Source organism: Dromaius novaehollandiae, chromosome 5, assembly GCF_036370855.1.
Source record: "Dromaius novaehollandiae isolate bDroNov1 chromosome 5, bDroNov1.hap1, whole genome shotgun sequence".
NCBI lineage: Eukaryota > Metazoa > Chordata > Aves > Casuariiformes > Dromaiidae > Dromaius > Dromaius novaehollandiae.
The window spans coordinates 65,309,808-65,322,603 of NC_088102.1; the positions used below are offsets into that span (position 1 = coordinate 65,309,808).

Sequence of the window (12,796 nt, forward strand, 5' to 3'; positions counted from 1 at the left end):
GCCCCAGTGCACATTTATAAATAGGTTGTAGAAATACATATGCAGAAATATCCGGAAATGACAATTGCATCAGTTAGCCCTCCCCCCTCTTTGCCACAATGACAGTGCAAAGAAAAAGACGCAAAAAGTGCAAAGCAGCAAAATCACTAGATCTTTGTAATACCAGTGTCCTCATCGTAACATGCACACGCAGAAGCAGCCAAGGACAGGGACCCTGAAGTGTACTGATCATGACTAGTTAGTTATGTGCAGAACTACCTGCTGATATAAGCTAAAAAGAAACTCATTGTTGAGCTTTTAGTTTTGTCAGGAGATCAGTTCAAATGGCGTTATGTGGCTATACTGTGGGAATCGGAAGAACACAAAATAAGGATTTTATGGAGTGTAAACCAACCTCATGTATCTCACTCTGAGAAGTATTTAAAAATGGCAAGAATTTTAGCTCTGGGAGCTTTTCTCATGTTGACAATTTAGCAGGGTATGCCAACCTTTTTATCCCAAGCTACGCCATTTTTGGACTCCACCTCAATCTTCTGTGATTGAGGTAAAGAATCTCCATCATTTTCATTTTGCTTCACAAAGCTGAAGTATTTCACAATTAACTAATCTGTACAGCACCACCATGAGGTTTGTAGATGGAGACCGTTCCCATTTCACAAGGAGTAATGAAGCCAGAAAACTGGAGGAAGCTGTTCAGGCCACAGGCTAAATCAAAGGGGAAGACAGGACTGCAACATGAGACAGCTATGTCCTGTGCCTGGTCTTTCCCTCATGCACTGATGAAAGCAAAGCCTTTGAAGGCTTGAGAGCAAAGCCAGGACTGACCGTGCTGGGAGAAACAATGATGATTTTTAGGAGCAAGTTAGACCTCGAAGCTCAGGTAGAGCAGAGAGATTCCAGGGACCTTTCCAGGGCTGGTCAGCACCAAGGGTGGCTCAGGGTTACCACTAACCTCCCAGCTGGGCTGTAGCTCATACAGCAAATAGGTGCGCATCGTGGTTTGGTGTCATTCTTCATTGCAGCAGCAATCAACATCAGCTTTGACTTAGTCTTTCAGGAGCAAGGACCTTAGCAAGTGGCAAGAAGTGTAGAAATTTCAGGTTGCCCTGTAAAACCTCTTGCGTATTAGCAAAACGGAGAGAAAGTTACTAACTCCTCAGGAACCTTTTACTGCAAATAGCGAGAGGCTCGCATTGAACTCACCTGCTGTAAATATCTCTGTTGTTTATTTTTAAGATAAATGCTTAATCAGTATCTCATAATTAAAAAAAACCCCAAACATTGTTTAATGAGAATGTGGCATGTATGGCATCATTTCCTTCTGTTATCGACCGAAGCCTGATCAAATATCATCTGAGGTCAGTGGAAAGGCTCCGACTGTCACTCCTAGAATACACTTCTATTGGATTATTTTTTGTGTTTAATCTGTGAAACCTAACATGCAAAAAAGTGCAAGCAGGCCGAGGACAGGCCAAGCTTTCCTGCAGAGACCTTGCCACATTTCAAACATTTCCATCATGCTATCTACAGTGCCTCCTGCTACTGCAGCGGGAGGCAGCAGTGGAAAAGGAATCTGAAGAATAACCCTCACTGTACACTAGGGAGGAAGCTTGGCCCAATCCCCGCAGTCAAAGTCAGCCACTTAAAAGAAACTGAAACAGACTTGGCCTCCTATCTTCCGCGTGCAAGAACAATGCCCTTCATTTTCTCACCCCGCTCTCTTTGTGTTGTTAGGAGCCTTCTCCGTTTGAAGCTCTCTGAGACAGAAAATCAGTGTCAATCATGCCAGATGACTGCTTTCCTTCTGAGCATCTATTGCTGTCATTAAGATCACAAAGGACACTTAAAAGGAAACATTCGGCATTTGCAGCCAAATACTTCTCAATATTGTAACTCAGGTGAATTATCACTGTCCGGTTAAAAGTGAACGCTCTTTTCTAACAAAGCAAGGCTTCTGATCTACTTGCCGTCATCAAGCACATTATGGAACCAGGATGGCTACGAAACATCCTGGCTACCTTGCTGTAGGCTACTCTACTAAAGGCAGGATCTGTGGTATCTGAACAGGCACCAGACAACTGAGGTGAACCTGATCCTGTAAGTAACCTGATGCTGTAAGTAAGGGAGACTGGAAGTAAAGAACAATACCAGAGAGACATGTGAAGATCTTACTGCAACTTAACATCCTGAAAACCACATCCAGTTTTATTTTGTCCAAGCCATAGGACAAGAACAATCTTATAAACACCTATACTTCTCTCTTAGAAGCCTTGCTGTCACCATGACAGTACTCAAATGCCATGCGCTCTACATTAGTTACGCATTTTAAAAACACCCATCAGTCTATCCAGCCAGTTTTGCCTTAGAAGCCTTATACTTAACCTCCTTGGAACTGCAACTTTATATAGGGAGAAACTACTTTTTCTTGACCTTGCTCCTATCGAACACTCATTTTCTATCCTACTACATGAAGGTTAACACAATGTTGTCCAGTTGCTGTTGTTTGCAACCCAAGCTCTGGATGAGCTGTTTAGCCCAATGCTACTGTAAATTAAGACTCTTAGGCCACAGAACTAAACTTCCTAATCTGTCCTTGAGACTTCTGATAGAACAAGATGCTCAGTGAACCCACCATAACGCAAAATGACAGCACTAGGTCATATGGCTTCCTTCTTTTCCACAATCATGCCACGTTAGGCTACGCAGCACCTACCAGCACTTTCCCTTCTGTAACTACCACAGCTACCACAGTCCTCCCACACAAAACACCTCACAAGTATCGTTCATTCCTCAAGCAGCAGCAAAGTATATCTAGTTTTGGACCTGGCACGTCACTGCATTTAACCTCCGTTGGTGGAAGTACGCGTCTCTATAATGAGAACCAGAACTTAAATTTTTCCAGCTTGAGTTTCATAAACCTGTGGGCACATCTCTCCTTATTCTGTTTCAAGTGCTTTCAGATGTTTTCCTACCTGTGCTTGTTGTTTGTTTTGTTTTGCCAATGGACTCTTTGGGGGGAAAAAAAAGTTGAGGCTTTGGGCTACAGCTCCCACCAGATCATCATGCCAAACAGGAATTGCCACTGGGACAGTCTGTGAGAAGGCGATAGTGTACCTGGAACAGCGCCAGGAAATTCCTCCACTTGTAAAGCAAGGCTTGGTTGAAGGGTACGAGTCTTACCTGTGACAACACATACCTGTGTCCACAGAATGTGTCCCATCTAATATGACTGAGGGTCATGTTTTAAGCTCACATGCACAGGGAGCGGGATGAGCTTGTGGGGAGACAGAGACCTCCATGACAGCATACATTCTCCCTGTTTGTAAGCTGGCTAACTCTGGTGACTAAGAGGAAAACTACACAAACTGATTTTAAAAGAGAGAAAAGACATCCCAAATAAAGCAGAAATGGAAAAGGTGGTATAGGTAGAGGGAGGGGAAAGTGTTAATTAGTAAGGAAGGCCTTCTGACATAGCAAGATGGATAACCACTTCAAAAAGGAAGTCAAACTAAGAATACCAATTGCCAAAAATCAACCAGAGTTAAAATGCCAAAAGGAAACTGAGACAAACATCAAAGAAATACTGCAGCCATGAGAAATTAAAAAACAGGGAAGAAAAAAAAAAAGGTTCATTGTGCAACAAGGATGTGATGGAAAACAAAGATAATGTAGCTACTGACTCACAGCTAAATGAATGCTTCCCTGATTTTCATTAAGGATGATCATGCTAATCCATGGGGTAAAGTCAGGATATCTAAGGGGGCTAGAAAGCAGAAATGAACCCAACATAAGAAATGAATGCAGTCAGGCAGCAAGCAAAGCTCACAAGTTTACTGTGCTCTCACTGGTGGAACCAGACAGTCTTGATCCCAGGATCCTGAAAAGAGCAGCACGGTAAACCACAAATCCAGGTGCAAGGATTTTGAGTACACTTATTGACTTGGAGGCATTACCGTAGGACTAGAGAATAGCAAATATTTGAGAAGTGAGCCAGGGTGGAAGTGGTCTGGGCCCATGCACTTGATCTCAATATGCAGTTCTTCAGGAAAACTTGCGACAGAAATTTTAACAAAGAACATGGAGTTCGATGAATAAAGAGGTAAAAGATAGCAAGGGTTTACCAAAAGCCAGTTCTGTGAGACAAGGCTGTAGCATAGCATAAAATTGAAAGTTCAGGCAAGTACAGAATAATACTTCTTGCTCTTTGTTAGTATGACAGCAAGGAAAGAGTGAAGAGGAAAAGGACTGGGCGGTACTAACAAACCACAGGGTGACACGGGGCTGACAGTGCAGCATGACTGTGAAAGACACAAATGTGAGTCCAGTCACGGTACCTTCAGTAATGATAGGAAAACATTAGTGTTCATATACGAGGCATCACTGAGACGACCATCTAAAATCCTGCATAAGGCATCCTCTCTCAGGAGAAAAGCTTTCAAGTGGGAAGATGACCACAGAAAGGATGCCACAGTGACCAGAGCACGGCAGGCTTGTACCATGCGGGACTGAAAAGGTTCAGCTTATGTAACTCAGAAGAAAAAATGAGAGGGGATTTGATATACAAATACACAGAGAAGGGAAGTAAACACTAGAGAACGATGTCTGGGACAGAAACAAACATCTGGGGAGTTAGACGGAAATTCGAAGCAGGTTTCCAACCCCCAGACGAGAGGCTGCGGCAGTGCAGCCGCAGGGGCCGCACACCCAGGGGGCTGGAGGCGGCGCCCGTCGGGGCCTGCCCGAGGCGCGGCGGGGGCGCCGGCGGGCCCTAGCGCGCCTTGCCCCGGCCACAACCGGCGCCTTGGCTGGCTCGGCTGCAGGCGGCTCGCGTGCGAGCCGGCTGGGCATCCCCGCTGCCCTGGGAGCCAACAGCCCCGTTTTAACTCACAAGAGACAGACGTTCCCCGCGGCCCGAAGCCGCCCCGAGGGCTGCCCGTGCCGGGATGCCGGTCACCGCCGGAACGACGAGGCGCGCCCGGCCCGGACCGCCAGAGCCGCCACGCGCAGAGCCGCCCGCCGCTCCCGCCACGCGCCGGGCCGACCGTTACGGATCGACCGTTAGTGACCGTTACGGATCGAACGTTCTGGACCGACCGTTACGGATCGAACGTTCTGGACCGGCCGTTACGGGCCGAACGTTCCGGACCGGCCGTTACGGATCGAACGTTAGTGGCCGTTAGGGGCCGACCGTCAGTGACCACTCCGGACCGACCCGCCTCCCCCGTTCCCGCGGGGCGCGGGCACCGCCCGCCGGGCGGCGCGGGCCGCCGCTGCTTCCCCCCGCCCCCGCCCCCGCCCCCGCCCCGACGTGTCGGCGGGCACGTCCCCACCGGCGCGGCCCGCCCGCCCCACGTCAGCCGCCCGGCCCTACTTAAGGCGCCGGCCGCCTCCTCGCCCCGCCACCACCGCTGCTGCCGCCGCGCTTGGCTCAGGACACCGGGTAGGCGCGCCTGCCGCCGCCGCGGGGCTGCTCGCTGCGGGGCGGCGGGGAGCTCCCGCCCGCGTGCCGGCGGGCCGCAGCGGGAGGCTGGCGCTCGCCCCCGGGGAAGGGCGGCTTGTGGGACGGGAGCGAGGGGAAGGTGGGCGCGCTGCCCCCCGGGGGAGCCTGCGGGCTCCGCTGGCCGCCGGTGGGGGGGGGGGGGGGGGGAGACGGACGGCGGGACTGGGTCGAGCAGGCGGCGGGCGGGCCGCCCGGAGCCGCCCACCCCCACCGACACGGGCACGGCCCTGGACTTCAGCCCGGCGCCGCACCCTGCCGGCTGCTCGCGGCGTGATTCGCCCCCACGCCCCGGGGGTGAGGAGAGGCGAGGCAGCGGGCGCGCTGGCCCTTGCCGCAGGTCCCCCCCGCACGCTGCCTGCCGGCCCCGCTTCAGCTGCCGGAGCTCGCTCGCTGCTCCGCATCGGGGGTAAAGCGGCGCCGGGGTTGAGCTAGAGGCAGCGCCTTGGCGCCCTGCCTGCTGCCAGGGGCGCTAGGTTTGTGCGGGCGCCTCCGCAGCGCCGCCGGGCCGGAGCTCTGTGGGAGCGAGTGGCCCGAAGACGGGTATCGCCCAGGGCTGCCTTGGCAGCACAGCATCCATATAACAAGCTGCTCTTGCAAGGAGTGTACGTGTACTGCCGTATCACCTCAGCTACTGCTGCTCCCCTAACATGCTTCCTTCCGTGGAATAACAGCCTGAAAATAATTGAAGTACTAAGTCTAGGTCTGAGGTCCTTGAGCGAGTGCTGCTCGCCAGCCCTGCATGCTTGTATTGCCAAGGGAGGGTTTGGCACGTGGCAGCTGTGCACCGTATCGGCCTGTGCTTTGGGAGACTCGCTCTTCAAATGAAGACTGATGTCTCATGGCCAACTTGTTCTAAATACGTGTGCTGCTGTCTCCCTTTCTCCCCACGCTCACAGCCCCTACCTGCCCTACCAGCTCTGCACAGGTTTCTGCCTCTTTTGCACTAGCACTAGAATCAGGTCATGTCTATACTTGCATCTGGCTGCAAGGCTGCCCCTGCCTTGGGCTCCTCGGGGGAGGTAGAGGCTGGAGTGCTGCCAAGGCAGCACTGACTGGGAAAGCGTTGTGTTGGCTTTTGCAGGGAGCAAGCAAGGCACAATGCTCCATCATCGTCACTGTGTCCCTTCAGCACACCTGTGGCTGTCACAGAGTAGAGCCCACATAACCAGGCTGCTGTGCAGCCAGTAGCTAAATGTTAACACCTACCAGAAGGAGTACTCTGTTTTAGGAATGTACAAGGAACTAGGTGCCTTGGTTCAATACTGTGCAGTTTCAACTTGCAAGAAATCAATTGAGATAACATTGGGGATCAAAGTGAGCTTGAGGAAAGGCTGTCTTGCTTCAGCGTTGTACAATTTTAGCTCTGGAAAGGCTTCAGGCATACAGTACCAATTTTTCAGTGCAGCAGAATGGAAATTGCCAGGCCCTGCTTGTGCCTAGAAGAACTAAAATGGCTTCCTATAACTAAATCTAATATGGATGATCATTTTAAATGTTCCACTAATGCTGCTAGAGTGCCATCCAGCTATCAATGCTTCTCAGGCTGCATTTGAGGGCAAGCTAGAGCTAGCTTACTTAAACAGTGGATTGTTACCAACAATTCACATTTTTTATCGTGCTGCTGGATACAGGCAGTACTGCCAGATAGTTTGGGCATGCGATTTGTATTGATTTTTCTTGCCATCCTGTAAATAAGGTCCATTTGCTTTATACAAATGTTACAGTGTCAGTAAAAGCTCCAATGCATGGGGAAACTATATTCTGCTTTCCTTTCAGCAGTGCAACATGTCTCTCAAGGATCACCTCATCCACAATGTCCACAAAGAGGAGCATGGCCATGCCCACAACAAGATCACTGTGGTTGGCGTGGGTGCCGTTGGCATGGCTTGTGCCATCAGCATTCTCATGAAGGTAAGTCTCAAGCTTCAGATGAAGCAGCACAGTGGTGACTACCTGAGGCCTGAAAGAGGTGCAAAATAGGAAGGCAGTGAGAAGTAATCTCCCTTTATAAGACTAGTTGGGCTAGTGCACAAGATAGGCTTTTTGGTTGTACATTCCCTTCCTTGGGTCTGAAATGAAACAGCAAACTTCAGGCTAGTCACAGAGAACAAATTGCTCTAATTCTTCTTGTAACCAAGTTTACCCCAGCATCAGATAGAATACACTCTGTATATTTTGACCTAGGAGCTGCATTTACCATTGAATGACTTTTAGACCCTGTCCTAAATAGGTAAATGGAAGCCTTTAACAGTCCAACATACAAAAAAGGTTTAGAACTGAGAAGTTGTTTTGCTGAAGACTGACCCATGGAATAGTTTATTATAGTGTGATCTGGAAAAAGTGGTTCTAAGCACTTCAAGTGACTTGTCCTCTGTATTGAATTATACTGAAAATGCAGTGGTTACACCAAGCTTACTTTTCTTCACTGTGAAATCGATTGTTTATGAACAGCTATTCAGTTACTCTTAATCAGTTGTCATGTTTAATTGTACAACTATTGCACATAGAATGTGGATATGAAAACAGTACAAAACTAGCTCAATAAAGTGAATATCCCATAAGAGTAGTTTAAGTAACTTGGGAACAAGTAAAGTGATCCAGGTGAGTAAAATTGCTTGAGTACATGACTGCTTTTAAAAGATTTGTAAATTCACAGTTTATAAATGGAATACTTAGCACAAAGAGCTAATAAACTGACTTACTCTTTAATCTTGGTCTCTTGTAGGATTTGGCTGATGAACTTGCCCTTGTTGATGTTGTGGAGGACAAGCTCAGAGGAGAGATGCTAGATCTCCAGCATGGCAGCCTCTTCCTCAGAACACCCAAGATTGTTTCTGGCAAAGGCAAGTAGCTGGCTATATCGAGCATTTCCAAATGGAGGCAACTGCTTCAGATATCAAACTGCTCATCCAAGTCTAGCACTTAGTCTGTCCTCCTAATCCTAAGGAGGAAAGCTCTTTTCATGAAGTACTACTCAGCAAACATTCAGTGTTGTATACCTTGCTAAAACTAGTCTAGCTGGGTACTGCTCTGTCCTGGGGTTGGACACTCAGTATAGAAAGCTTCTGCAATTCTTAAGTATTCCTGCATCTTTGAGAGTTTTACCTCACAGTTAGCCCTGAATGTGTTACTGCTTACCTGCTGGCTACAGACATCTGACAGCTTTAAGTTTAGCGGCAACTTGACTGGGGCAGATGCCTCAGTTAATGTGCAACTCCTGTGCCCATAGGTAGTAGGTTATGAGAGCAGAGCCTGTTGCACCTTCTTTCTCTTCTATGGGCACTTGCACTGTAAGCCCTCCCTCTACATGCCCATATGCCAGTTCACACCTGAGAATTGTGGAATACCATTGCCTGTCTACCTGTTAAGACTTTACCATGCCCTTAAGGTTGCCACCCGTGGCAATGAAACATGCTCTTTAAGAAAATTCTTAACATCCTGTAGAAGCTAAGTCTGGGGTAACAATTGTCACGAGAGTCTCAGCACTCTCTGACTTGAGAATTTTAGGTATCAATGTTAAAAGAAACTGAGAACTCCTGTTGTGAACCATGTTTAGAAAGAGGTTGTTTGACACAGCCTTTTGTCTGCAGATTACAGTGTGACTGCACACTCTAAGCTGGTCATTGTCACTGCTGGTGCCCGTCAGCAAGAAGGAGAGAGCCGCCTTAACTTGGTCCAGCGCAATGTGAATATCTTCAAGTTCATCATTCCCAATGTTGTTAAATACAGCCCTGACTGCAAGCTGCTTATTGTCTCCAACCCAGGTTTGTCCTGCATCGCCTTAATAAAAATACTTTGCTTAGACAGTAGCGTTTTCTTTGGCAAGGTGGTGGTAGCACATTAATATGATTAAGCATAGGCTTTTAGAAAATACTCGTTTCAAATAAGCACATAGCAAGATGTGTCATCTTCCCTCTTCCCGCTCAGTAAATTGTTTCTGTGAGAGAGAGACAAAGTTCCCTCCAACTTGTGTCTTCCGCTGCTTTGTAAGTGACCTTTAGTACATGATGCAGTGAGGGGCACCGACAATAGCACATATAGCATAAACAGCCCGACATAACTAACTTGCAGAAAAAAATCCCTACAGGTGAATGGAAGATACCATGTTAGTTATCAGAACTGCTCATTAGTGGCACTTGTTATCCTCCCTCTTCTCCTCACAGTGGATATTTTGACCTATGTGGCCTGGAAGATCAGTGGCTTTCCTAAACACCGCGTTATTGGTAGTGGCTGCAATCTGGATTCTGCCCGCTTCCGCTACCTCATGGGAGAGAGACTGGGCATCCATTCGCTGAGCTGCCACGGATGGATTGTTGGAGAGCACGGAGACTCCAGTGGTAAGTGTAAATCTTGTCTTACACAGATTTCTCTTCTATACTTTGTTTGCAAGAATCATCACCTGCAAAACCTATAGCAAGAAAATTGCTCAAAAAAAATCTTTGCACTGCAGCAATTTAATGCAAGCCTGGCTTTAACTCTTCTGCAGCATACAGTAACCCTAGATGTTCTATATTTGACTTGAGTTACTCTGGTTGGAAAAGGTCATTACTGTAACCGAAGGAGGCTAAAAATTTCCAGGCTAGGTTGTTCCCATAACTCTACCCTCCTACTTCGGTTTGCTTTTTGGAAAGTTCTTTGCGAGGGACTCCCAGAGATCTGTACTAGATCTACTGGTAGTCACTGAGTTGTCTTCACTGGCATCTCTTGATTACTCCAAGAACTATACTTAGGAATAGAAGTGCAGAGTCAAGTCTAGACGAGGAGGGGAGAAAGAGCAACATCCCCTTATTTAACCTGCACTCTTGCTAGCAGCAGCTGAGCAGCACTGTCTGCTTCCAGACACCCAACAGGACTCCTTTGGAATCAACTTTTATTCAGAGAAACCTTTGCAAAATACAAAGTTGCTGTCATCTTAGTTCAGCTTTACTAAAGCAAAACACCTAAACAAGATATCTTCAAACCCTGCAACATCATGTATAAAAGAGAGATGGTTGGTTGCTCCTAGGTTATTAGCCCATAATTTGGATTGGGCTCATAGGCCATACTGCATCTCAAGTCACATCTGAAACAGTGACACTTGTATGACAGATGAATTCAACTAGATACCATGTTAACTGTTGGTTTTGGGAGGATAGGGCCAAGATTTTTCTTGTGGTGGGGGAGATTCTTTACCTTGTGAGATGATTAATCTCTGTGCAACTCTAAGTACCTGTCTGGAGTGGAGTGAACGTTGCTGGCGTCTCCCTGAAGGCTCTCCATCCCGAGCTGGGAACTGATGCAGACAAGGAACACTGGAAGGAGGTCCATAAGCAGGTGGTGGACAGGTAAATAACTTCTTTTACCCTCCAAACATAAGAACAAGTAATGAAGAACATCTCTGAAATGCAATATTCTTATCTTTTGAAAATACTCACCATAGTAGCAAATATGAAAACACAGAAGTAATATAGCTTGAAGTAATGTTTTAAGTAGTAATAAGCATTAGGTAGTAATGAAATAGTAACGTAGATTTGGCAGAAATTGATTTTTCATGGTTAGTGAATTTAAAATTAGGGAAATGCTTTAACTTCAAGTGTCCAGTGTTACTGAGGGGAATAGTGTACTGCATGGATAGGATTTTTCACTGCTCTAAGTTTTATTTCAGTCCCATCAGCAAATCAGTGAAACTTCTGGTGTTCCCAAATCCTCTTAGGAATTTCCAGAAATCCTTTCTTTAAAGCTTTAAATAGTCCACTTGATGCTGTTTGTTTTTCAGCAAGTAACTTTGTCTCTGCAGTGCCTATGAGGTTATCAAGCTGAAGGGGTACACATCGTGGGCCATTGGCCTTTCTGTGGCAGATCTAGCTGAAACTATTATGAAGAACTTACGAAGAGTGCATCCAATCTCTACAATGGTTAAGGTAAGCAGCCCTCCCCCCCAATATTTCTGCCTTAATGAGAATTAAACTTGGAGGCTCTGAAGGTAAGTGATAACTTTCTAGGTTAACATCTATTTCCAGAAGTTCCAGAACCTTATACTTTTCTTCGATAGTGTCTAAAATAGACAGATACCCAGGACACTTAGCCTATCCTTATCTACTTTTCAGGGCCTTCATGGAATAAAAGATGATGTCTTCCTAAGTGTTCCTTGTGTACTGGGTAGCAGTGGCATCACTGACGTAGTAAAGATGAGCCTAAAATCTGAGGAAGAGGAGAAATTACGGAAGAGTGCAGATACGCTCTGGGGAATCCAGAAGGAACTACAGTTCTAGATTTGTCCAAGCAGTTCGCTGTTTGCAGTTTAATGGATTTAGTGGTTTGTCTTACGTTGCACTTTCCAAGTAGGTCAAATCCTTCAATGTATGCCTCTCAACTAGAACACGTTAAAAGCTACAACCTGAACAAATCCGTTTCCTCAAGATAGCATTAGGAAACTACTCTAGGATTTCCCTGTTCACAAATACCTACGTTCCTAACCAGAGCTAGATAACAGTCTAATCTTGTACGGTGAAGTAGTGTGATGTAAATCCAGCATTCAAAAGAGCACTGCCTAGAAAACCCTCTGCCTTTTCCTCACCTGTTTAATGTTGGTTCAGAACAACAGGTAACTGGTTATTACACAGTGTGAAACCAAAGACTTTTCTTGCAGTTAAAGGATTGTCAAACTAACTGACCAACCTTCTCTGCCAGTTGAATAGCTTAAATATTTCACTGTTGGTAGGTCCAAATATATTTTCCTAACACTGCTTTGGAATTTTTGTGTAAACCTTTTTTAGAGAACCTTATTTTTGTGTACTCTATCAGAGCAGTTGTAAATCTGTCTCCTAAACATATTATAAAACACCCTAATATTTCTGTATGCAACAAGACAACAGCTGTCCAACTGTAGCACCAGCTCCAACACCAAATAAACCATGAACTGTTATTTCAGTCTCCTTGGTTTTTTGTTTATGGTTAGTATCTCCAACTCTACTTGAAACCATCAGTATTTACATCATTCAAAAACATCACCTATTTCCTTAGTATCACTAATTCAAACCTCCCCTGTGTAATAGTTGTGTGCAGCTACTCTGCTGTAGGCTCCAATCTATTACATAGAAAACTTACACCAGGGAGACTTCAGAGCATGAGAGGTGTTCAATACTTGGTCCTTAAATTTGATCCTCTTCTTCATGTCACCAAAGCCTGTTTTTTTGCACTATCTTAGCTGAGTGGAGAACCACCTTACACACAGCTCAACAAAGGAACCATCTTCCTTACCACAGAATAGTGCACACAGAAAAAACAAACAACCCTCTGCAACAATTTTTTCCTCCA

At 46.5% G+C, this 12,796-nt stretch overlaps 1 protein-coding gene across 2 annotated transcripts; it reads left to right on the forward strand.

The window, feature by feature from the left end:
• The first annotated feature begins 5,301 nt into the window (after positions 1-5,301).
• On the forward strand, positions 5,302-12,404 carry LOC112978978 (L-lactate dehydrogenase A chain). 2 transcript variants are annotated; one of them, XM_026092804.2, is made up of 8 exons: positions 5,302-5,440; positions 7,277-7,411; positions 8,226-8,343; positions 9,091-9,264; positions 9,664-9,837; positions 10,707-10,824; positions 11,277-11,400; positions 11,587-12,404. In XM_026092804.2, exons 2-8 carry the CDS (start codon positions 7,286-7,288, stop codon positions 11,749-11,751), a joined length of 999 nt encoding a protein of 332 aa, XP_025948589.1. In that variant the 5' UTR covers positions 5,302-5,440; positions 7,277-7,285; the 3' UTR covers positions 11,752-12,404. The 2 variants fall into 2 exon arrangements, with proteins under 2 accessions (XP_025948589.1, XP_025948590.1); XM_026092805.2 differs by having other exon boundaries at positions 7,280-7,411.
• Positions 12,405-12,796: the final 392 nt, after the last annotated feature.